At 52.7% G+C, this 23202-nt stretch overlaps 8 protein-coding genes; 3 read left to right on the top strand and 5 right to left on the bottom strand.

The window, feature by feature from the left end:
* Window positions 1–105: 105 nt before the first annotated feature.
* On the bottom strand, window positions 106–9876 carry RCC_04856 (related to CSF1 protein; the record flags this gene model as incomplete). The annotated part of the gene is made up of 1 exon (XM_023770133.1): window positions 106–9876. One exon carries the CDS (start codon window positions 9874–9876, stop codon window positions 106–108), a length of 9771 nt encoding a protein of 3256 aa, XP_023625901.1.
* A 551-nt stretch (window positions 9877–10427) lies between these two features.
* On the top strand, window positions 10428–12449 carry RCC_04855 (uncharacterized protein; the record flags this gene model as incomplete). Its single annotated transcript, XM_023770132.1, has 1 exon — window positions 10428–12449. One exon carries the CDS (start codon window positions 10428–10430, stop codon window positions 12447–12449), a length of 2022 nt encoding a protein of 673 aa, XP_023625900.1.
* A 1461-nt stretch (window positions 12450–13910) lies between these two features.
* On the bottom strand, window positions 13911–15061 carry RCC_04854 (uncharacterized protein; the record flags this gene model as incomplete). XM_023770131.1 has 3 exons in its annotated part: window positions 13911–13995; window positions 14177–14408; window positions 14470–15061. The coding sequence occupies 3 exons, from the start codon at window positions 15059–15061 to the stop codon at window positions 13911–13913; spliced, it is 909 nt and encodes a 302-aa protein (XP_023625899.1).
* Window positions 15062–15093: 32 nt separating this feature from the next.
* On the bottom strand, window positions 15094–15579 carry RCC_04853 (uncharacterized protein; the record flags this gene model as incomplete). The annotated part of the gene is made up of 1 exon (XM_023770130.1): window positions 15094–15579. The coding sequence occupies one exon, from the start codon at window positions 15577–15579 to the stop codon at window positions 15094–15096; it is 486 nt and encodes a 161-aa protein (XP_023625898.1).
* Window positions 15580–15812: 233 nt separating this feature from the next.
* Window positions 15813–18075, bottom strand: RCC_04852 (related to ZFR1 regulator of fumonisin biosynthesis; the record flags this gene model as incomplete). XM_023770129.1 has 4 exons in its annotated part: window positions 15813–16392; window positions 16459–17049; window positions 17234–17820; window positions 17884–18075. The coding sequence occupies 4 exons, from the start codon at window positions 18073–18075 to the stop codon at window positions 15813–15815; spliced, it is 1950 nt and encodes a 649-aa protein (XP_023625897.1).
* Window positions 18076–18261: 186 nt separating this feature from the next.
* Window positions 18262–19404, top strand: RCC_04851 (uncharacterized protein; the record flags this gene model as incomplete). XM_023770128.1 has 2 exons in its annotated part: window positions 18262–18522; window positions 18577–19404. 2 exons carry the CDS (start codon window positions 18262–18264, stop codon window positions 19402–19404), a joined length of 1089 nt encoding a protein of 362 aa, XP_023625896.1.
* A 526-nt stretch (window positions 19405–19930) lies between these two features.
* On the top strand, window positions 19931–21249 carry RCC_04850 (uncharacterized protein; the record flags this gene model as incomplete). XM_023770127.1 has 5 exons in its annotated part: window positions 19931–20125; window positions 20181–20286; window positions 20349–20761; window positions 20823–20919; window positions 20978–21249. The coding sequence occupies 5 exons, from the start codon at window positions 19931–19933 to the stop codon at window positions 21247–21249; spliced, it is 1083 nt and encodes a 360-aa protein (XP_023625895.1).
* Window positions 21250–21608: 359 nt separating this feature from the next.
* Window positions 21609–22675, bottom strand: RCC_04849 (uncharacterized protein; the record flags this gene model as incomplete). XM_023770126.1 has 3 exons in its annotated part: window positions 21609–22418; window positions 22489–22603; window positions 22653–22675. 3 exons carry the CDS (start codon window positions 22673–22675, stop codon window positions 21609–21611), a joined length of 948 nt encoding a protein of 315 aa, XP_023625894.1.
* Between the last annotated feature and the right edge of the window lie 527 nt (window positions 22676–23202).

The following is a 23202-nucleotide window of genomic DNA, read 5'->3' as shown; positions in this document are numbered from 1 at the left end:
TCTATGTACATAGGTAGCCTACAGTATGTGCGTTCTGTACACCCATGCGCCCAGACGCCTTGCTTGAACGCTAAAAACCAGACAGATCATCCATGCTTCCACGCATTAAGAGGAGCCCAAAATCTTCTCATATGCATCCTGTACCTCTTTACAAACCTCCAACAAGCTCACAATCACAATTTGATGCGTAAAGTTTGGAAGACGGTCCTTGTCCAATCCGATCCAATGCAGCGAAGGCGTGGCCTCTCCCAGATCTCGCAACTGCGGTGTCTCAATTATCGGCGGCTCCAACGCGTGATACTCGTAGCGTGATTGCGGCAAGTTGATCTCGGCCGTGATTTTGTCTTGCTGCGCCACGGTACTGCCACCTTCATTCGACTCATCGCCGTTCTGGGGACCTGCGGTGATCTTGACGGCTGACTCGGGCAGAGATTTGCCCAAGCGACTGGCGAGTGCGCGGGAGTGCGATGTCCACATGCCCTTGATGAAGTTGATGCGGGACAGATTCCAACCCACATCGATCTTGCCGTCAAACAGGCTCTTGAAAATGTAGTCGACGTTGTTGGAATCCGCCTGCCACGTCTGCATGGAAGCGACAACCTTTGGCACACGGAGAATGGTGCCGCCTTTGGCATTCRAGGCATTGTTGATGATCTCTTCAACCGATACGTCCAACGCTTTTGGCACGACGCTGACTTTCCTGGCCGCCGCCAACGCAACTTGCAGCTGACCCAATGTCATTCCCAAGCCGCTGGTCAATTTGCCGCTTTCGAGCCCAACGGCAAATCGAGCCTGGATGTCATTGGCTTCGATCTTTAACATTTGACTGTCGAAGAATGTGCTGGGATAGATACCAAAGCAGATATTTCCCATGGTAACAACCACGTCGGTATGCAAGGTAATGGATGTCTTCGCGCTCCTTTCCACGACTGGCGCATTCGAAGCGTTTGGCCCTTGGGGTCCAAAGCGTGTCGGGACCACCGTACTTTCGCGTCGTATATACTTTTCAATGTCTTTCAGGGACTGCAGGTGCGCGGCCTGCTTTTCTTGGATGAGGCGATCGAAGGCTTGGTACAGTCCGACAGCTTGTGCCGGACTGTTGGACGTGCAGAATACGTAGGCCTTTTCACAGTCCAAAACGGCAACTAGTCGATCTGCACCGCCCGATGCATCACGGACGTTGTACATGAGAAAGTCGAAGCTTTCGATGTCGGCAAATGCAAWGGCCTGWTAATCAAATGCGGCCTTTGCTTTCAGCTTCCGGAACCCGAGCGAGGCCTGTATAAGAGGCGTTGTGCGAGCTGTGTCCTCAGCAGTCACTTCCGGCCATTTGATGGAGGTACGCACGCTCAACTTGGCGAGTTGAATGAATCCACTCATCCTGCCCGTGCTATCCACAGACATCTCGTCCAGACCGATACAGAGGTTTTGCTCCCAGTTGGAGGACTTCTGCTGCGATGCCCACAGATTGGTCATCGTAAACGACGACTTTCCAATGCTTTGGCCCAGATCCAGTTCCACTGCCAGCTTGGTGATTGATACTGTAGCATTCCAAGGGAATGCAGCAGCAGATGCTACTGACTGATAGCGCTGTACGAAGAAGTCATCGGCCTTGGCTGGCGAAGAGGGAGCAGCTGGGGATGTAGTTGGTGTAGATGCAGAAGCGGCTGCCGCGGCGTTTCTTATCTCTGGCGGCATCCAGATCTCACGGAACAGCAGCAAGTCCTGAAGTTGCTTACCATTGATAACGATCCGTGTAGGATTGATGTTCAATATGGCGGAAACGCCCGGAGTGCCACTCAAATGCTTGTTGTTCATGGCAGACAGCACGACAGAGTCCATATCAAAGCTGAAAGTCGGCTCTTTGGAGTACACGTGTTGGACTTCCGTCTTGAGCTTCGTCACTACGGCGGACATGGCGAAAAAGTGGCCGTACTCATCCGAATTAATAGTGTTCATGGTGATGTAGATGTCATCCAGAGAAGCCTTGGCGTCAACTCTAGCAATGGGTTGACATGTCAGGCCAAATTCTTGCTTGCAGATGCGGAAGCCAAGATCGACCTTCGTCTTCCCGAAGAATTTTGCAGGATTGGCATTTGCTATGGACTCGTCCTCAAAGAACTTCTGGGCGACCTTGTTGTTGTCCGGAATGGTCGGCTTCGTGAGAGTCGTGTCTGGGCTATGCTTACTCTGCATGACGTCCTTGACGCTATTTGTTATCTCCAATATGAGTGGTACTACATTGGGTAAAAGCATGTTTGAAGAGGCATCGATCATGAGCTCTGCGTTGACGGTGGGTCGATGCTCATGCGAGTTGTACTCCATTTTAAAAGCAATGCCAGGGGCAGTCAATGTGGTATGCATGACCGCACCGTCAACAGCGAATTGRCCATATCTTCCATGTGTTGCACCTTGTCGTTGGGACGCGGCAGCGGCAAGCGAGGACAGAGATTTGTCTTTTGCAGCCCCTTGCATGTAAACTTGCGCACCAGCAAAGTCGGCCTCAACCAACAGAGAGGTCACGCGCTTGGTATCGAATGATATGCCCCTGGGCGCGCCAGTCGATGTGGGTGTACTTTTCCATGTCGCGGTACCTTTCTTAAACTGTGCAACGGCCAGTTCAATGGACCTTTGCGCTGCAGTGACGGGAAACATGAACTTGGACTCCAACCGAAGGTCAAGAGGCTTGCCGGTCGCCTTGAATGCTAGGCTACGATTCTTGCCCTCAGTCCAGTAAGCGACACTGAAGCCAATCTCGGGCAGAAGCGCAGAGTTGAGAGCGCGCTGCTGTTTGCTAACTTGTTTCTTCGCAAGCTGCAACTGCATATCGAGTATGGTGAGACGAGCCTCATTGACGCCACGAGTCGCAAACTGCACACTCTTGATAGAGAAAACCAGATCATCCACTTCGGAACGTGGTCGTGGCGCGAATGATGGATCCACTAGCCAGCAGACTTGTATATCGTTGAGTTGAATGTTCGCCTTGATGGAGAGCAGATCCTCGGGTGAAAATGGAAGCTCTTGGTCTTCGCTTAGGCCTTGCTTCTTTTTGATCTTTCGCATCACGGTGCCTTTGCGTTTGTCCCTTAGTCGACGCAGGTAATCTTTCTCCTTTGATAGATCAAGATGCTTGATCCGATCCTGTAGATGATTGATGACATCCACGACGGTCGAAGCTGTGTCCGGATATGCGTCAACGTCCAGCGCATTGCTACGCACATTGAGCTCTCTGGTAAGCAATCCCTCTTGTCCCGCCTGACTCGTGAAGTGAAGTGCAACGCTCAAAGCTGCGTGCCCGCATTGTCGTGTCTTGCCACGCTCTCTAACGCGAAGACTAGCGCCGATGTCTTGAATATCCGCGCGAACCTCTGGGATAAGGGATTTGGCTCTCATGTCAGAGCCTCGATTGGACGCGGTAGCATGCACAGGCCCAATGCCAAACTCCACTTCAGCCGTAGATCTCCCCATATTTCCTGGGGTCACGGCAGCAATCCGCACGCCGAGTAATGCAAATCGAACATCGTAAGCAACCTCGCGGTAGCTCTCTTTCCTCTGACGTCGTACCTCGGCGTCAGCAGGGTATAATTCTGCTAGCTGTGCCTGTACGTCCTGCACCCCAGACTTGATGGCAGATACCACGCTCTCAACTTCAGGCTGATTGATGACGCTGACAATACCCTGTAGAGCACCAGCGTCGACCTCGACCTTTTCGATCGTCGAACCCAAGCTTATCGAGGTCCTTTCCTCGCCGAGATCTAGCCCAACGTGTCCATTCATGGGAGGAAAGTCCAGGATGCCCTGGGTGTGGCGATCACTTCCAGATGTGTTGACGATGGCATGGGCTTGTCTACCCATGTCGAAATCTAGGCTGAACTGCCTATCCTGGGACAGACTCGGAGCAAGTCTGAAGCTAGCAGCCGTGCCTTCGAGTTGGTAGCTTAGCGCCTGCAGCAGGGAGAACTCGAATTTAATGTTCCCGGCGAGGAGTCCGATGTGAAGTTTCGGGGCGCGGTTAGCAGGCGTGGTCTCGTCTGTCCTCGCAGCACTCYGAGGCGGAGACGTGGATGCTGCCGGTGCGAGAGACAAGACAAGTTTTTGGACCTGTGCCACCTCTTCTGCGATGATTGTCTCAACAATGTGCAATATTCCTGGTATCTGTTCATTGACCACAATTTGGAGATCTTCGTACGCCAAAGCAAGCGTAATGGTTGGTGGCATGTCAATACCTTTGGCGGCTTGTAGATGGTCGATGTACAAACTTGGAGAAGTCACGAGTGTTTGCCAGATCCGTGAGTGCGGACCATGTAGCTCCGTCACAGCAGTGTCAAAATTGAGAATAGCACTGACACATTGCCCATATTGCTCATTGGCCTGGGTTGTCGAGATCAAGGAATACTTGAGCCCATCTGCGCGTGACACATGTCGCAGATTGGTCGTCTGGAGGGAGATGCTACCAGTGTTTGTGKACAAGACAACRTTGACGTCGTGGCGTGCGAGGCCATCCTCAAAGGCCTGAGACGCTGTTCTGGAGTTGGACGATTCCGTGGAGGCGGCCAGCTCCTGGAAACGATCGCTGAGAGAGAGTACATCTTCCGCCACGTGGAACAGTGCCCAGTCGAAAGAGAATGCAACCATATTTGTGTGCATCTGCAGCAGTGTCTTGTTCCGTTTGTTCTCGTCCACCAGAACCAAGCCCTCGGGCTTGGTAGGCGGCGTGTTCTCAACACCGAGCGACAAGTCTTCCATCGAGATGTCACTGTTACCCTCCCTGCGCTCAATACCCACTCTCAGCAGTTCGGTCCTAAAGGTGATGGTTGCAGACTTTTCGGGGTTGCTCGTTACTTTTGCCTGTTCGGTGTTGAACAACGTCTTGAATGCGATAGTTTCTGTGACACTGGGAACGTCCCAATTGCGCCACTGCGTCCAGGTTTCAAGAGCCTTGATGGATGGCGACTCCGAACGAGCGTCCCTCGCGGTTTTGAAGTTGGTTTCAAGCTCGGCACGAGCATCTACAGGAAGGCTCTGCAACATGAAACGGAACCGAGAGAGTATCTTCCACGAGTCTGTATTTCGGAAGTGCAACGGGAAAGCACGGAGAATGTAGACCATTCGAGCCATGAAAGCCGGGTCGCCGAGCTGTTCACCGTGCTGTGTGAGCACATGAGCTAGGAGCTGCAGCCGCCGCAGGTTCAAATCGAAGATGCCTTCAAATCTTGACTTGAGATCGCCGACAAGCGGTACAAGCTTGAGCGCAAGTTCAGTAAGGTACTTGGCTTGATTCCCGGCAATGACCAAGGAAGCAGCCCGAGTGGAGAGGTGGAATGCATTTGTGTCCGCCAAAGCTAGCCACGAAAGGGCATCGTCCAAGCTGAGACGGATGGCCGACGTCACCTCAGCCAAGGCTTGCCGGTTGACGAGGGCTAGATCGAGACCGGATAGCAAGGTGTGCATAGCCAAAGACTGAGTCGGTCCAGCGTCCGCGGGTCGGGTACGAATCCTGACACATGTGGCTAAGGATTTCAGGGTCAGATCGATTTGGTCAGCGATTTCATCCTTTTTTCCATCTTCTATGGCGATTCTTAGATGTGCGGCGGGCAGTTCAACCTGGATCTCGAGAACACGGTTTACACCGTGGTGCACAGCGTTTTGGCTTTGTATGTTTGCCATGACGCCTATCTGGAACGCATCCATGACCTCGTCAGGATTATGGGGAAGCACTTCGSGTACCAGCTTCGAGACGGTGAATGCAACATGTGGTAAGATGAACGCTCGGAGACCCGGAATTATTTTGATCATTACGCTCGAGTGTTCGCATTCGTCGTCAAGGTCCAAATTGCTCAATCCTGACGCCACCGAAGAGTTGTCAGAGGTTTCGCTGTCGAAGGTCTCTGGGTTTGGAAAGCTGGGTACATTCCTCTCATCCGGCTCCACCATTTCGAGGGGGAAATAAGGCTCAGAGTACGGACTTGAAAATGCAACTGATGATGACGGAAGGCCAAGTCTAGCTCTTTCAGCACCGATATGCAGCGGGCCTCGGGAGTGTGAGCTTGATCTGCTGCTGGCACGGAGGGAGTGAAATGATGCTGAAGTACCCCCTAAGGATTGTTCAGTGCCCCGGCTGACAAGGCCAGGGCGCTCGGTGGCGGTTTTGCGAGCAGTCCGGAGGGATGCTGACAGGGAAGAGATGGAAGACTTGGACGACAATCGTCTCCCACGTCCAAGACTTCTAGCGGATGTCATTGACGCCCGCCGATTGGGACTCATGTCTGCCAAGGTCAAGGGCGGTGGCATAGGCGGAAAGGGCATCGCTGGAGGCTCAAAGGGCAGATCGTCTTCCTCCTTGATCGATGCGTCGATTGAAGACCTTTGAAGAAAGGGGAACCGGTTCGTGCGTTGATCGTGCAGTCGGAAGTGGCTTTGCTGTCGCCTCGTCTCTAAATCAAAATGGAGCTTCCTCCCGACGACATCCAGCGACAACCCAGTCTGGAGGAAGGCATGAGTTTTCACGGCACGCTTGCGATGCTTGGCAACTCGATTGCGTGAAGCACTCCGACCATCAACACACGCAAAGGTGATTTGTGGGATCAGAACATTAACACGCTGCGAGAGTGTCTCGTTTGCCCAGTCACTTGTCTCTACCGTGATGGGCTCCGTTGCGAGTAACAGAGAATCTTTTCCTACATGCAGCCAAAGCCGCACAGTATCTGTCCGGACCTGCACAAAGGATGCGTCGAGAGCGATGGCAGGTGAGGTTACCGGCAACGCGTTTTCATCATCGCTGATGCAGAACGCGAAGGCTCGCCCAGCAAGAGCAAGGTCGCGCACAAAGACGCTCGACAACTCGCCAGTGACCTTGCCAATATCAATGTCCCACTGACTGACATATGCGTCCTCGTTGGGTGGAAGCCCAAACGCACGATGACCGCTGAGGTCTACGTGAGCCACAAAGAACTGAGTATTCGAGACCGTGTTCGCAAGATCATCGCCATCATCTTCATCATCAGCATCCTCATCCTCGRAGCGTGTTGCGCCGGAGAGGAAGCTCAGAGGCGAGAGTTGAAGGCCCAAGTCCAAATAGTAGCTGGCAATACGCAGATCGACATCTGCTCTGGGCAGCTCCACGCGCACAAACTCCTTGCAAGAGTAGATGTTGGTGGGGAACATGACCGTGGCCTGTTCGGCCACAATACAGAGGATGACGTCCAACTCGTTGATTGATGTCGGTTTCGGGAAGCTCGCCGTTTTCGCGTTGGCCTCTTCTAGGTTATCGCTGGCTCCTTGAAACTCCTCTAGGGTCTTGAAATGCATGTAGTCACCAAAGTAGTTCTCCTTGAGGCTGACCAACTGCCGGACGAAGAAGCCGTAGGCCTTCAACGACAGTCCGGTTCCAACAACGTCCATGCGGAGTACATCGACATTTCCAACTCTGGCCTCCTGGTTCGCGTCATGGGAACCTTTCAGCGTGAACCTTGGTAGCTCCGCCATCGTTTTGTCCTGCACGAATGTACTGAAGGTACTCTTGGGTGGACTCAACATACGCATCCGCATGTCCTCGCCCAAGACATCGAATGTAATTCCGTTACGCTTGGGCCGATAATTCTCCATGGGAATTCCGAGATTCGCTGAGATCTGACCTTCCAGCGTGATGAAGTCGTTCTTGTCGAGATCCGCAGGGTCATTGATGATGTTACAGTCATTGACGTTCAGATACATTACAAAATTGTTAAAGACGAGATTGATCTGGTAGTTGTAGGGAACGAAGGTGTAGAAGTCGGATGCTGCCCCAGAGGCCCAGTCATTGACCAGGTCAATGATCAGAAACAGGTGATCCCGCAGTATGAACAGCTCCAAGTCCTGGACTACGATGTTGAAAGGCCACTTGCGTAGCGAGTTCCAAGCGATGGGTTGAGAAATGTCGGCATCCAAGGTAAGGGGACCAGACCTCCAGAGCAGGMCATGATTGACGCYGCTGGACATCTCCAACCCTTTTACGTCGAGGTCGAGGGAGTTCCGATATCCAGTAGGACGTGCGACCATGTCCATGACATAGTTGACGACAGAGTCTTTCTTCACAGTGATATCAAGCCAGGCATACGGCCGAGCGTCTACTGCAGCGGTACCTTTCTCCGCTTTTCGACGCTTGCCGTGTCGACCCCATCTTCGTCTTTCACCTTTGCCAGTATCGTTGTCCTGATCGGCTGGTGGCTTGGCCGCATTTTCTGCGCGGCCTTTCCAACGTGGATCCTTCGATTCCTCGCGTGATGGGATACGAAGAACAACGTCGTCTTCAACGATGACGACGATCTTAAACACGGTGCAGATTCTCAGATCCCCTGGTCTGAGTGGCTTCGCAGGGACAGCATCGACAGACGGAGCAGGGAAGAATACGCTTTGAAGATTCARGCGCTGTCGGTCAGCCCAGGGCCCGTACACCACAAAGCCGCCGTAGACACCGAGATCCATGCCGTACGCAGGCGGAGCGGATCCATTGATATCGTCCGCGTGCATCGAGCCCATCGAATGTTCGCTGTCTACCATCCCATCCGGGACGACCCCTGACATGTCCCAATAGAAGCGCATGGTGACCTTATCGCACTCGACTAGCTGGGATGCCTTTGCGTACTCGACCTTTCGCCATTCATCGTGCTCATCATCATTCTCATCAAGATAGCGCATCAACCCATGCCACTGGCCCTGCCCGTGCTGTTGTTCAAGCAGGGGATGACCGGGCTGTACATCATCTGACCGAACCGACGCTGTCCGGATGGAGTCTGCGCTGCTCCTTGACCGCTTGAAAACTCGTCTCAGCTTCGCYCAGAAACCTCGTGCTTGATGAGCCACCTTCGCGATTGGTACCTCTGGCTCATGCGGCCGGTTGGTCTGCTTTTCCCGCAGGATGCGCTGCCCCGCATCGAGCTGAAACTCTTTGAAGTCTCGGTTTGGCTTCATCGTCACATCAACGTTCTCAATGGCAAAATTGAAGAGTAACTTCCACAGGTCTAGGGGGCCTGCGTGGCCTGCATCCACGGTGCCTATTGACTTCTCCGCCTTGGCCACGAGCACGTTGGTTGTATTCTCGTTACCAACAGCTGCCGCTGCCCGCTTGCATTCTACTTTGATAGGAAGCATGCGTAGAAACGAAGGAACCTCTGGTTTGTTTGGTGATGCCACACTGGCTGTGGTCGTCCGTGTGTGCGTCTTTTGAACGTCCACTTTCGGATCGCTACTTGGGGAAGAGATTGGCGAGGTGGGGCCCGCTTTCTCACTGTCGTCTTCGAACACATCCTTTGACTTGCCCAGTGTTGCCTCCACGATGCCATCGTACAAAGGACTTCGATTGTAGATGAAAGCCTCCACGCCCRCTACCTTGACGGCGATCCGACAAGGCAGCTCCTTCTTTGGTTTAGTGCTAGCCTTTTCTTCCTTTCCAATACTCCTCGCTCGCGTGCGTGACTTCTCGTCGTGGTCGTTTAAGCTCTCCTTCTCGCTCGCCGATGTGCTGGGAACCCGCTCCTCACCCGTGCGTGGGCAGTCCTCTTCCAGGAACACCTCGGCATCCTGAACCAAGCGCAGCCAGTATCTCCAGGTGATGTTTCCCTCGTAAACATAGACCGTCACATTGTGTGCATGATATCGAATGCTCTTGAAGAAGATGCGTCCACCAAGAAGACTGATCTGGAGGGACCTGATGTCGATGTAGGCCTTGTATTTGCGCCATGTATACGCACGAACTGCATAAGATACGGCGGCTGCGAACACACGGTTGAAGTAAAAGAGAAAGAAAAGCGAGAGGATTCCCACGACCAGCACCTCAACCAGGAAGACCCAGTTGAACTGGCCTTCTGCCGTGAGGGGCTGCGCCCGGAGATCCGACATTGTCCGGAGTCACGCGTCGAGTGTGTCGAACTACCATTGTGGATGCTGCATTTGCAAAAACCAGCGCGTCTCGATGCTCTTTCTCTCCCGATCCAGTGTCCCGTCGGGGTAGTCCAAGGGTGAGTGAATGAAGCAGATGCCGGTTCGAGTGGACGCTTCCAAGGAATCTCTCTCGCGCGGTGACTTGCAATCGTATGGTCCCTCCAGTCTCAAACTGGTGGTGGCGGTGAGGTCGTATGTGCGAGAGTTCAAGATGTGGGTTCACCTGGATCCTTGAAAGCTTGAACGGGGRGCCATCCATGCCATGGGAGGCGCATGTGAAGGTGGAGTCGAAACGGAGCGAGGGCCGGCGCTAGCGCAACTTACCTTACTTTCAGGTTCTCCATCGCCGCCTTGCAACCAAACGAACAAACGAACAAACCAACACACATCTATCCACTCTGCACTCTTTTCATCACTGGAAACTCTCTCCCATACGTGTCCCAGTCTCTGCCTTACTTTGTCTGAGCTCGCATGTGTGGCATCGGAAGCGACACCATCTCATATCGACGATGATCCTCGACGACGCCGAATCGGAGCTTCTCAAGACCTACATCACAAAGCTACTAGAAGATGTCTCCGACGCAGATTCGGACGTGCTAGCGGACTATGTGCTGGCTCTGATTAAGACCGATGATGCCGAAGATGTGGCCAAGCCAAATTGCATCGACAACCTCCGCGACTTTCTTGGCGAGCGCGCAGAAAGCTTTGTCGAGCAGGTCTTCGCCGCTATCGCCGCAAAGACCTACGATCCTTCGCGCCTGCCCGTGACGCCAGTGGCACCTGCTCGGTCGCATATGCCTGGAGGACAAAAGCGCCCATACAACGAGGCCAATGGCGTCTATGGCGGGCACGGACAGATCTACGATGGTGGTCGTCCTGTGAAGCGGGCGCGACAGAGCGGGCGTGGAGGTGCTCGTGGATCGTTTGATCAGCGTGGAGGTCGTCAGCAATTTGGAGGCGCACCTTTTGGCCAACAGGTGCCGCAGATGCCAGGCATGCCACCCTTCGACTTCGACCCAAGTAACATCGATCCGAACAATCCCATGGCTGGCCTTTTAGCGCTCCAGCAAGCAATGGGCGGCATGCTCCCTGGAGGTATGCCCGGATTCTCCATGCCTGGAGCTCCACCACCCTCGAATGGCAGTCGCGGAGGACGAAGGTGTAGAGACTACGATACGAAGGGGTTCTGTGCTCGTGGAGCATCGTGTAACTTTGAACATGGTGACGATCCCTACATTGTGGGCAACGAGGAATACGACCCAAACCAGGCCACTCTACTCAACGTTCAGCCAAGCCGGACAGGGTTTGTCAATACCTCATCCAATGGACGCGGTCGTGGAGGGCAGCGAGGCCGAGGCGCAAACACAAACTTCCGTGGAGGTGGAAAGCGCTCCGATATATCCCATGGCGGACCCAACCACGACACCTCTGTCACGTCCGTGGTCGTGGAACAGATCCCGGATGATAAATTTGATGAGCAGTCCGTACGTGATTTTTTTGGGGAGTTCGGTAACATTGAGAACATCAACATGCAGCAGTACAAGAGATTGGCCGTGGTGGAGTACGAGGACTATGAGTCGGCCAAACGTGCGTACGACAGTCCAAAGGTCATTTTCGACAATCGCTTTGTCAAAGTCTACTGGTACAAAGCAGATGCCCTGCAAAAACCTCCAAATGGCCGCTCGCCTGCGCCCTATCGAAAAGAGGAACAGGAAGAGGAGCCTCAAATCGACTTGGAAGAAATTGCTAGGAAACAGGAGGAGGCGCAACACCGACATGAAGAACAAAAGAAACAGCGCGAGAATGCGCAGAGACAGAAGGAGGAACTCGAGGTGAGAATGAAGGAGATCGAGGCTGAGCGGAGAAAGATGAATGAAATGCTCGCAAAGAAAGCAGGCAAAGCCGCACCCGTCGAACCAGCTGCCAAGGAGAATGGCGAACACCAAGATCTGAGAGAAACGCTTGCAAAGCTTGAAGCAGAGGCAAAGAGCCTAGGGATCGACCCCAACGCTGCTGCTGGAAATGGATGGAACGACAGCGCGTATCCCCCGCGGGGCCGTGGTGCGTACAGAGGACGTGGCCGGGGCAGAGCGTTTAATGCACCATATCGGGGTGGCTGGGCTGCAGGGGGTGGGAGAGGAGGCGGCAATGTAATGCGACTGGACAACCGGCCCAAGGCTGTCAGTGTYACGTTCAGTGAAGGCGGTTACGAAGACCATGACGAAGCACTACGCCAATGGCTACTCTTCAACTCCGGAGAATCGACCATCCTCAGCAAGCACCCCGACAAGCAGAATGCAGCTCTGATTGAATTTGCTGAAAGGTATCGAGCTGAGAACTTCATGGCGGCCGCTTCTACGCCAGACTTTCCATTGGCGGGCAAAATGGAGGAGCTCGTGTGGCACAAGCCTACGGCTGCGGCAGGTAACGATTCGCTCGATGTGAAGATGGCTGGGACGGAAATTAAGGAGGATGAAGCTCCAGCTCGGGAGGATGTTGATGATCGAGACGACGAGGACCGCTGGGGCTAGATAGATGTATGCTGTGAGTGGACATACCACTACCGCTGCTGAATCTTGAATGAATATCCGCGGGGCGTCTTCGCTGCAAAACCTGATCGTTCCAAATCCATCGCAGTGATCACTACGTTTCTCAATTATCCACACGGTATCGTCAGGTTCTATTTGTTTGACCAACCGAACACCAATCCAGGCCCATCAAGATTCCCTCCACCCATCATCCATGATATGCCCACACCTAAAGAGCAAATCGTCTAAGATATGCGCAACAAGAACGGCGGCTCCTGCAACATGCTCATCCTAATGCAAATACTCGTAATAGACTAGGTCTTCTTCAAGACCTACCTTGTCCCCCTGCCGCCGAGGAGTTCCTTAATACTATGTCTCCAGTACGCGCCTTGAAGAAGATGGGATACGACGGCGACAACGAGTTTGTGACCCACGATGACGAGGACGAGTTGATCATAGTGCTGGCGGACTGATGTACCAAATTTGATTCCCATTGGCTCGGATAGGTCCGGCACTAGCTAAGGTCCAGCAAAATGGCATTTCCTTTCCCCCTCTCAGAAAAGTGCAACGTTTTGGAGAGAGACAAGGGCGGTTCTCCGTCCTCTCACATTGCGAAAAGGGGTACATTCTTGTAGGGTTAGGGTTGGGGTATCGAATGTTTGCTCTGCTTCTTCCTTCTGCGCATTGCAGGTCAGAACACAGTTCAAGCATCGTTCTTGTCGTCCCGTCGACGCACATGAGCCATTGCCGAAGATATAWCGCATTATGCAAACTCGATTGAAGTCGTCGGAACAGCCTTCCCCTCTCTCTGTCCCTCCTCATGCATGTTAGCCCTTACTAAGAAGATGACTTACAGACTCCACCGCAACCCGTTATAGACCGACTAGATCGCAAGTTTCTCAATAGCAAAGGCCGAGTACTTTTCGCCCGTCAGATTGAGAGTGGAAAGCTTTATAATGGCGCATAGCGTTGTCGACAAGACTAAACTGACGAGAACAGTCACGGTCCGGACAAACAACCTTGTGTAGAGCAGGCGAAGAAGGCTGCAGCAGGTCCGATGGCAAAGCCGGTACCTTACGCCACGTGTTTGTTTTGAAACGGCGTAAGATGATCAAGCAATCGAGTGCGGTCGGCTTCTATGTTCGCACTAATGCTGTGAGGCCAGATAAGAGAAAGGAGTAGTGGAGTAAATGTGTATTTCAGAGGGTCGATAAAATATGCTACAGGTAGGGAGAGCATCAAGAATGAATCGACAGCGCGATAACTATAGTCCACAGTGTCCGTACTCCAATAGCTAGGACGAGCAAATTGACCTTGACGACCATACATCATTAAAGACCAATCCGAAACCACAGCTCCTCCCGCTCGATATTTCCCCAAACCAATCCAGCCCGATGGCGGAACCCCCTCTCGTCTCAGCAGGACTTGCAGGGAGCAGCCAGTTTCCCTCGCTGATCAGTGCGATCATAGTTTGCAGACGGCTTCGGCATAGTAGCTGTAGCTATCCGCATTGTGCGATGCCTCCTCTGGGTGAAGTTTTGCCAGCTTCCTAAACGCGAAGAGAAAAAGAGTCAGCGATATCTCTCATCGGGCAGGTGGGTCGCAGGTAAACACGACTTGAGAGGCGCCCTTTCGAGGTGCTTTTGGTATTCTTCATGTGCCCGGGAGGTTTTCTCTCGTCGTTGTGGTGGGAGATGTTGACTAGACAGCCCATCCATCGCTTTACTTACTTTGATTCCTTGTCGTCCATCGCGATGCCGTCAGGGTGCAAAACGTAAGCCCGATCTAGAATTAGCTTGTTTGCTCTGTCCGCATTTCGGAGCTTGAAAAAGAGTGGACAAGTGTTCACTTCATCGTCGATGAATAAAGTCCAGCACTCTTCGCCCGCATCGTCCGCTTCAGTGCTCGATCCGCAGACGTACTGACTGCTGTCGATGTTCTGCGACATTTCGGTGAAGGTTTCTGCGCTATCCATTAGCCGACCATCATGGCTCGTTGCATGTAGCTCGACTTCACGACCTACGAGTCACAATGTCCCGATCTTCGTCATTACTCCCTCCGAAGTAGCGGGTGCGCATTTTCTTCTCATGCTTTGAGTCGTCATTCTTACGGTGTTTGACGATCTTGTCGAGGCAGCCCTTGGTATCGTAAATGGCTTTGGAGTACACCTTCTCTTGCTTGTGCGTGCAGTCTCGGAAAGTGAGGTCAAGGCCTGAGGGAGACTTGCTGATAGATTGAGCAGACACTGACAGCCCTGCAAGGAAGAGTCTAGAGGGATGCATTGTACTGAATGACGGAAATGTTGGAAAGGATAGAAATACAGAAGACAGCCATTGTGGGAGAAGCTCCATTTTATATACACTCTTGCAAGCCGGTGGTGCCGCCAATTTCTCGTAGCTGGAAAACACATGACAGCGTTGACATATTGGTACCATGGATTTGGAGGGATATAATGACTTGTGCGGGAAGACAAGCACCGCTTTGAGCCTTCCACGGAGTCCAGCAGAGCAATGGAACCGTGGGCTCGTAAACTCAATGAATTGGTCACCGCTCTGGTCTGACAGGATTGGTCTGCATGCGTTGTTGATAGTGCTGGGGTAATATGGGCTTCCCATTTCTTCACTCCTCTTTCCGTGGATTTACATTCCTACGCAAAAGCACCTTCCAGCGTTCTCAAATCGTAGTAGTTTCGCAACTCTCTAAACTGGAACCCGTCTGTTCCTTTTCCCGCGTCGGATTTCCCCACAGTGTACACGAAAGACTGGGGAACTTCAACAACTCGGCTCCCACCATCTGCGAAAAGCTTCGTGTTGAAATTTGCGTGTAGCTTGTACTCGTGCCTTTCATCATCTGCGACTACGATGAAAGACAGGACGTCTCGCTCCACTTTGGGAAATCTCGCATAAAGATTCTGGAAGTAGTCCCATGATTCTTGACCTCCTGATTTGGTAGTCCCATCAACGAGGATCGTCTTGCAATCCTTGGCGTACCAGTCTTCGAAAGAAACTGTTGCCCACTCCTCGTTATTTTTGGGAAAGGCTTTGCCGTAGGCTGCGTAGAACTGGAGAACTTGGTGATCCTTTATGAATTCTGCATCCAGTGGGAAGGATACGGTGAACACCCTTTGAGGCATTTCGATCGTGTTGCGAATGTCAGAAGGATGTATGAGCTGGGTAGAAGGCTGAATGTAAAATTGTGAGCATAGCTTCATGCCCTCGGTAGATCTCGGCTATGCAGCAGCGATGGCAGATTTCCGCGATGTGTCACTCTGGGGCAGTGCCATGTATCTGCCTCCAGCCTGAAACCGTCAACTTGCGTGGAAATTCGAGCAGCGTATCTTAGTGCTGCCCGATTTCGATCAGCTGATCACGCYGACAATCTCTCAAACGCAGATTGCAGAACTTTCTTCCGCTCCATGTGAATCTCCACGTTGTCGCCGTATCGCGACATGAGTTCCAACATGCGGCGAATATCGTTCCGAAAGATTTGATCATATGGTGGGTCCGTCTCAGGGCCAATGGTGAGCAGATTGGCGATGAGCAAGCTTTCTTCGAAAGCACGATGCTGCAGCTCCCACCAGACCCCAGCTTCAACTTCGAACAAGCCCCATAGTTTGAAGAAAGCACATAGTGCCTCATGTGCGGCTTCCAAAGCCCCTCTGACGTTCGGCTCGACGCCTTGCTCTACGTTCTCGGAGGCCTGCAGAAGTGCTAGAGAGTGATAGTAGGAGGAGGTCAAACACAAGTTCTGTCGAATCGCCCGAGGACTGCTGATTGCGTTTTGCTGTAGGACAGCAAAATCTAGAATAGTCAGGTGTGCGGGGAATGACTTATAGAGTCTCTTAAACGYCGCGACCAGGGACTCTTTAYGCCGCGGACTGTTGGCTACTGGTAGGGATAGAGACATGGGAGAACAGAGGTTCTCCTGGACGAGATTTCCAAGATGCCTGTTCATGGATCAGAAGTGTCAGCTCAGCAGGGAATTATGCTGGATATGGCTCCGCAGCACTCACCACATGCTTCTTAGGTAGACTAGGTCGGTCTTCATAGTGGATGCATCTACGAGATGATGTGGCTGTGCTGGAGTCAAGGGTTGAGCAAGCTGGGGTTCGATCATCGCGTTGATTGACATCAAGTTCTCCACCCTCGGAGGACTACCATGACCGAGCTCGTTTGCGTCATCGCCGAGTTCATTCGAATCTGCCAGAGATTCGACAGCAACATCACAGTGTGTCGCTGTTGGCGGTAGCTTGAGAAGGATTGTGAGAAAGGTATCCTGAACAGAGACTGCCTGCCAAAGCTTTCGACGTTGCTGCTTCTCCAGCACAGACGCGTCGGGGACTGCTATGTCGGGATCACGATGTAAACGCATCGCGTATGACTGCCGTAAGTGAATACCGGCCCATGCGTAGGCGTCGGAAGCATGATTGTCGTTCATCAAGAAGTAAGCCATGAGTATCATCGCTTGAATTGCCCTCATAGACGTTCGGTTCAGATATGAGTAGACTCGCAGCGATTGATTAGCAGCACTACAATAGAATTCCGCCGTCTGGGCTCGCTCATTGAATGAGGTGAATGTGGTGAACTGCGTGCCGAGCGCATACCTAGTAGTGAAGCAATAGATCAGCGGGAGTTCGAGTGGTTTGGCGAGGATCAAGTCTCATCGCCCGGCGTTTCCTGCTTGGACAGGCGTCCCGCTGACATTTGGCCTAGCGTCTCTTCAGAACGTAACAAGGCCAAGAACTGAGACGCACCAGACTTCGTGGATCACACTCCCACTCGACTTACATGGCATAATGAAGGGCCACCAGGCTTGCATCCGTCTTGCCTCTGTCTTCAACGGACATTGCCCAGAACAGCTCGTAGTCCGAGTAGAAAGTCCTCCGATGGAGAAAAGGAATGACGGGGTCAACGACCTCGAAGAACTTTGCGATCAATAGATCTGCCTGTTCTTTACTTGGCAGAACAGTGATGACTTCGGGCAGCCCACCGGCGCAAGTCCAGTAGTTGGAGAAGGGGTGATCTGAGGATCCAACGCCAAATACATTGCTGGGCGAGCTCTGTGAATATGGGACGCTGGAGAAGAGGAATGGCGATGCTGTAGAAAGAGAAGCCTGTGATGAACGATGTGATTGACCAGAGACATTCGGCCAGCCCGTATCGGTTGATGTGGGCGAAGTCAGGATGGATGGAGAAGAGGTGGTGCTGATCCTCCTGGCCTTGCTCGGCTTGGTGACATATCGGGCCTTGCTTTTCGATCCTTTTCGATCCGCAGAGAGGATGAGGTTTGCAACGGCCGTATACTCGCAACCCGACTGTCGTTTTACACACGCCAAACACGGCCGCCCTCGATCACACTTGGTCTTTCTTTCAACCTACAATGGAGCTTCTCATTAGTCCAGTTCATTCATCAACATGAACACGCTGCCCTTGCTTACGCATTCCAAGCATGAAAGCGTAGGCTTGTTTCGTTTCTGTCTTGGCTTGACTTTATGCTGTCCATTCTGATCGCCGTTGCTCGTTTCGGGACGCGATGCGGGGCCATTTGGCGTGGTGATGTTGGGGTATGGAAGGTCATTGGCAGCATCCCGCTCCAGATGAGGACTCGAGGCATTGTGCGAGTCATCCATTGAGCATGATTGGGAGCCGGGGATTAGATCCACTGTCCTGGGAATAACTTCCATAGGAAGGGACGTTGCGTGACGTCTCATCATCAATCTCCAGCGCGACTTCCTCCACAAAGTTTAGCCTCGGGAAGCGGAACGCGCTTTTTTGCTTGCGATCATCGACGTGCAGTCGTGATTACTCTCCACGCCATGCCGCCGCCGCAGACGGAAGACTCGAAGGATTTCGAGCCGGAAGCTTTCTTCGATGCGTGGGCTCGCGATGGAACGCGCCTGGAGAAGTTGCACGCCGACAATGACTTCCGGACGTTCATCATCCAGGTCTTTGGACTGCCTCCCAACGACGACTATGGATATTCGGCCGGGCCGGCAGAGGTCACGCTGGAGATGATGCAAAAGCACATCGTCTTTGGAGCACGAGCGAATCTCCGGAATTGGTACACGCACAATGCAGTAAGACATCATCCGGGAGATGTCCCACGAACAATTGCTCATCGCCAGCAGTAGCGTCCGTCGCCCTCACCCAGCGATATTGCCGCCTACAACGACATCTTTCGTCCGACCACCAACACCTCCAAGGCCTTAAAGGCACTCGCCGCGAATGCCAAAAAGGATACAGTGCGCATGGACGTTGCACAGCACCTTTCTGCCCTGTATGCCCCGCCAGACCCCGCCCTCAAATTGACAGTCAACAAGTCCAAGGGACACGTCAATCCCTACCTAGACGTATGGACATGGTCGAATCTTGTCCTGCAATGGGCGGGCCCGGAGGCGAGAACTGCCGAGCTCAAAAACAGCCATGCGATCCTGCCAGTGCTATACCACCACTTCGGCTGTGTATGTCCCAGCTACGAGGCGCTGTCATACATCCAGCAAGTGTCTCGTGGACGCAACATTCTAGATGTGGGTAGTGGCAATGGATACTGGACGTACAGTCTTCGTCGTCTCGATACCAATCCCAAGAAACAGCTAAAGGTAACGGCTATCGAYAACGGCCTCAGCGAGTGGAGGACCATGTGGATTGGTGATACCATCAAGATAGACGGCGCCAAGTGGCTGCAGCAGAACAGGGGTGGAATTGACGATGTTCTGCTGTTGGTCTATCCCATGGTAGGGTTGGATTTCACCTCAAAGATGCTCAAAGCGTTTAGAGGCACCACCATCATCTCGGCCGGCGCGCAGAACACGAGCGGTTTCACGGCGTTCAAAGGAGAGACCATTGCAGATTGGATCTCGAGAGAAATGCCGGCCTGGGAAAGGGTTCTGCAGATACCACTTCCTAGTTTCGCTGGCAAGGACGAAGCGCTGTTCATCTTCGAAAAGAAGGCGGCATAGTGAAGCAGCGGAATCTTCTTGCACTGCCACATTTTGGACTGCACTATCTGGATGAGTTGGAATCGCATGGTGCGGTGATCCCGCTCCAGATCGTCCTACCATGTAGGACCGAAGTGGCTGTGAACGCGCGATTGACGATCAATGTAACAACTTTATGGCCGCTCAGATGGCTGTACGGCCCCGCGCCTTTGTTACCCCACAAGGTATGGAGCGAGGGAGAAGGATTGTGGCAGCGCAACGCCGCTACGAGGCTTGGCTGCCATCATGAATCCTTCGTGCTTCACCTCGACCAATGAAATGGACCAAACCAAATAGTTCTAAAGTCGGCGTGGCAGAACAAAGCATGCTGCTGTGCCGTGTGAAAGACAAGTACATGATATATAGTAGAGTGACCGGATGCTCCTAGGTTCGTGTTTTGATCTTTCCTACCACATATTAGTCCAAGATCCAAGCAAGAAAACAGCCCACAAATCATCCCTCAAACGTCGCCAAACAACAACAACATCGTCACCAATCAAGAACAAACATGTCACAACTCGACAGTGCTCTGCGCGATGCTGCAGACAAGAACCACGAACTACTCTCTGAACTTTCTCAGACGGACTTTGCTCCTTCCTCTTTGAAACAAAACACATCCTACATTTCCGACCTCAAGTCTCAAATTGCTGCCACCGACAAGGAACTCAGCAGACTCCATCAGATCACAGAAGATGAGAAAAAGGTGCGATGTTGTCCTAGACCATCCAAGATTCGCGAGCTAACTAAGTGGTGCTCAGGATCATGTCAAGTACCGCGACAGCAATGTGAAGAGATGGGCCCACAAACTCGGCGGCCAGAAGGGCAAAGAAAAGTTTACTTCCAAGCAAGAAAAGGAAGAAAAGGGCAAGTCCCAGTCACAAGGAAGGCTACCACGGAAATTGGCAGATCCGCTGACTCTTCTCCAGAATTCATGGAAGCATGGCAGAAAGAGAGGTCTGCCAAAGAGTCCCGCGACGAGCTCGGCCGCGCCCTCGGAAAAGCGGAGACAGACCGCGTCCACCTGGAATCTGAAGCCGCCAGACACGATAGAGCTCAGACGGCGCTCGATGCTCTCTATCAGTCTATTTTCAGTGGCCCAACACCCGATGTACCTGGCGAAGATCAAATGGAGAACAATGTACAGCAGGCCCGAGGATTCTTCGGCCAATGCCAGACGCAAGTCGGCACCGAGCAGAAAGCCCTGGAAGCAATGCAGCGAGCAGACTACCACATGAAACTTGCATATCGCGATATTGGGGACGCTTTAAGGCGCAGCACACGTGACATGTTTGGGGGCGGAACGTTCACGGATATGGCCGAGAGGGAGGCTTTGTCTCACGTACGTTACAACAATCTATCTCCGATCTGGAGCTGTGAGCAGTCTTGCTAACGTAACGTAGGCGCAGAACAATATGCAGCATGTCATTCGCCACATGGAGGAGGCTCGCAGAAATCAGCCCGCGATTCACCCCCTGAGTGAGATCACCATCGATCAGGGTGAGTGAGGAGAGTAGGGCATGTGCACAGCTCATAGCTAACATTCTTGTCTGTACAGGCCACCTCTTCAGCGACGTACTGTTCGACAACATATTCACAGACATGGCACAGCACGAGCGAATCCAGCAATCCGAGCAACAGATGCAGGCGGCTATCCACGATCTTCAAATTCAACTTGGCGAGCAGCAGAATCGCAAGCAAGGTGCTGATGCACAGCTCAGAGACGCGGCCGGCAACCTCGAGAACGCGAGAGAGGAGCTGCAGCGTATTCGTGCGGAAGCCTTTAAGCACATTGGCGCCAATGGCGTTCCTCCACCAGCGTATCAGTAGTGTACTGGTCAACAGTGCAAAGAATGCGACGCCTGATGGACCTTCCAACGCCGCCGTGAGCAAGTGTGCGGGCGGTTACCTTCTCACATGCAACTCTTCACTTCCAAGCCAATACGGAAGTTTTTCAACGGTACGGGCCCCTATGCGGACCCAGAGCCGGAGATACCATCAGCGGATACGTTGAATGAGCCTCTCTTTGAGCGAATTCAGACGAGGCTTTCCGCAGCTCAGTCGAAGAAATCACATGAATGACAACCTTGATTTTGCGATGATTCTCGTACCCGTCGTGACCATTATATACTCCTAAAGAAAGACGATATGCTCATAAAAACGAAGATGATGCACTCTCCCATCGTAGGTCAGATGTCATACTCAACCTCCGAGTTCGTAGAGAGTCGTGGCACTCGCGGCACCATGGTTTCCCCCATTCCCGTCCCATATGCACCAGGGGAATCACCGTAGCTCTGTCCCATGGTAAACTGCAGCATCCTCCTATCCTGATCCTCATGAAGCCAAAGCGACCTTTCAAAAGCTCCTCTCTCAGGGCGAAAATCAGGCAGACTCATCATACGCGGCCCTGCGTAAACTCGCTCTTCGATCGGACCGCGGTCAAGTCTCCCCTGGTGATGCGGCATCAATAATCCATCTCTGGATCTCCCTCTTCCACTTCTTTGGCTGAACATGGCGAGTTCCTCTCCAAGACCATCGATGAAAAGATCGTCCTCGAGGCCTGCAACGTGATGAGGTGAGCGTAGAGCTGCTGAATGACCATGTCCTCCTCGACGTCCGCGATCTCCCAAGTTCATGTGAGAGTCCACCCAATCCAACATATCCGCAACTTCCCGTGCCTTGCGCCCTTTGCCCCGGATACTATGAGCCAGATCCGGTCTGATTCTAAGGATCTTCTGGAGGCATTCGAGACGATCACTGTCGCGAGAGACGGCGCTGAGGATAGCGTAGCACCACTGCCCGAGAGCTGGAGCATCTTCAGTGGATGCAATTAACTCTGCGTTTCGGCTGAAGAATCGTAGTAAGACAGTTCCTAGCTTGATGCTCTCTGTTTTGGAAGAAACTTCTGCCAAGGAACGGAAGAGGTGTTGGGCGCGACGATGGTAGAACTGGCCGCCGTTTACTTCGCGTGCATCCTTTTGATCGGTTGCGAGTCGTTCCTGTGATGGCGTGTCAGTCGACTATAATACATCTCCCTTCTTCGTTGAGACCGATTCTGCCTTTACTCACCTCAAGCTTCTGCATCAAGTCGTGTGAAATTACGTAGTCTGCCTCTCCTGGGGAGACTCGTGATAGAATAYGTATCATCCACTTGTATGCTTCACGAAGTTCCTGCTCCTCCAACCTGGATAGATCAGTCAATGTCAAAAAGGCGAGCTCGACGAACAACGTACGGGTTCCATTTGGTGGACGGCATTGTCTCCTCGGAATTCTCGACGAGTCGGTCAATCCATCGCCTGTAGTCAAGAGAGCCGCCAAGCTGGCAATGATTGAATGCCGGTAGGTAACTGTGTATGGCAGACTCCGGTATGGACATCATCAAGGCTGAACTGCTGCCGCGATCCTCCCAGGGACTGTGTCGTCCCATTATCGGATAGGCTAGTGGTAAGGGTGAAATCCCGCGATGGCAATAGGACCACATCTTCAAAGTTTTCCGGTATAGTTGTTGCTAAGGTGGGAGAATAGAATTTGTAAACTGGGCATCTTCATGCGTGTACCAGCAGAGCAAGAAGTGTAGAGGAGATAGCGGGTCTAGAGCCATGTGACCGGAAGCAAGCCCAATCTACCTTGTCTGTGTGACTTCGGATCCATGCCGCAGACAAACATTTCCAGGCCGATGGTGACACCTAAGAGGTAGTTGCAGTGCTGCAAGATGACCAACTCTTCGCGTAGATTTTTGCCCTGTGCACTCAGCATACATTGCACAACATGCTCATATTCTCC

Source organism: Ramularia collo-cygni (assembly GCF_900074925.1).
Source record: "Ramularia collo-cygni strain URUG2 genome assembly, contig: RCC_scaffold06, whole genome shotgun sequence".
NCBI lineage: Eukaryota > Fungi > Ascomycota > Dothideomycetes > Mycosphaerellales > Mycosphaerellaceae > Ramularia > Ramularia collo-cygni.
Note: the sequence above shows the minus strand (reverse complement) of the source record. Positions and strands in the feature narration are given on the sequence as shown.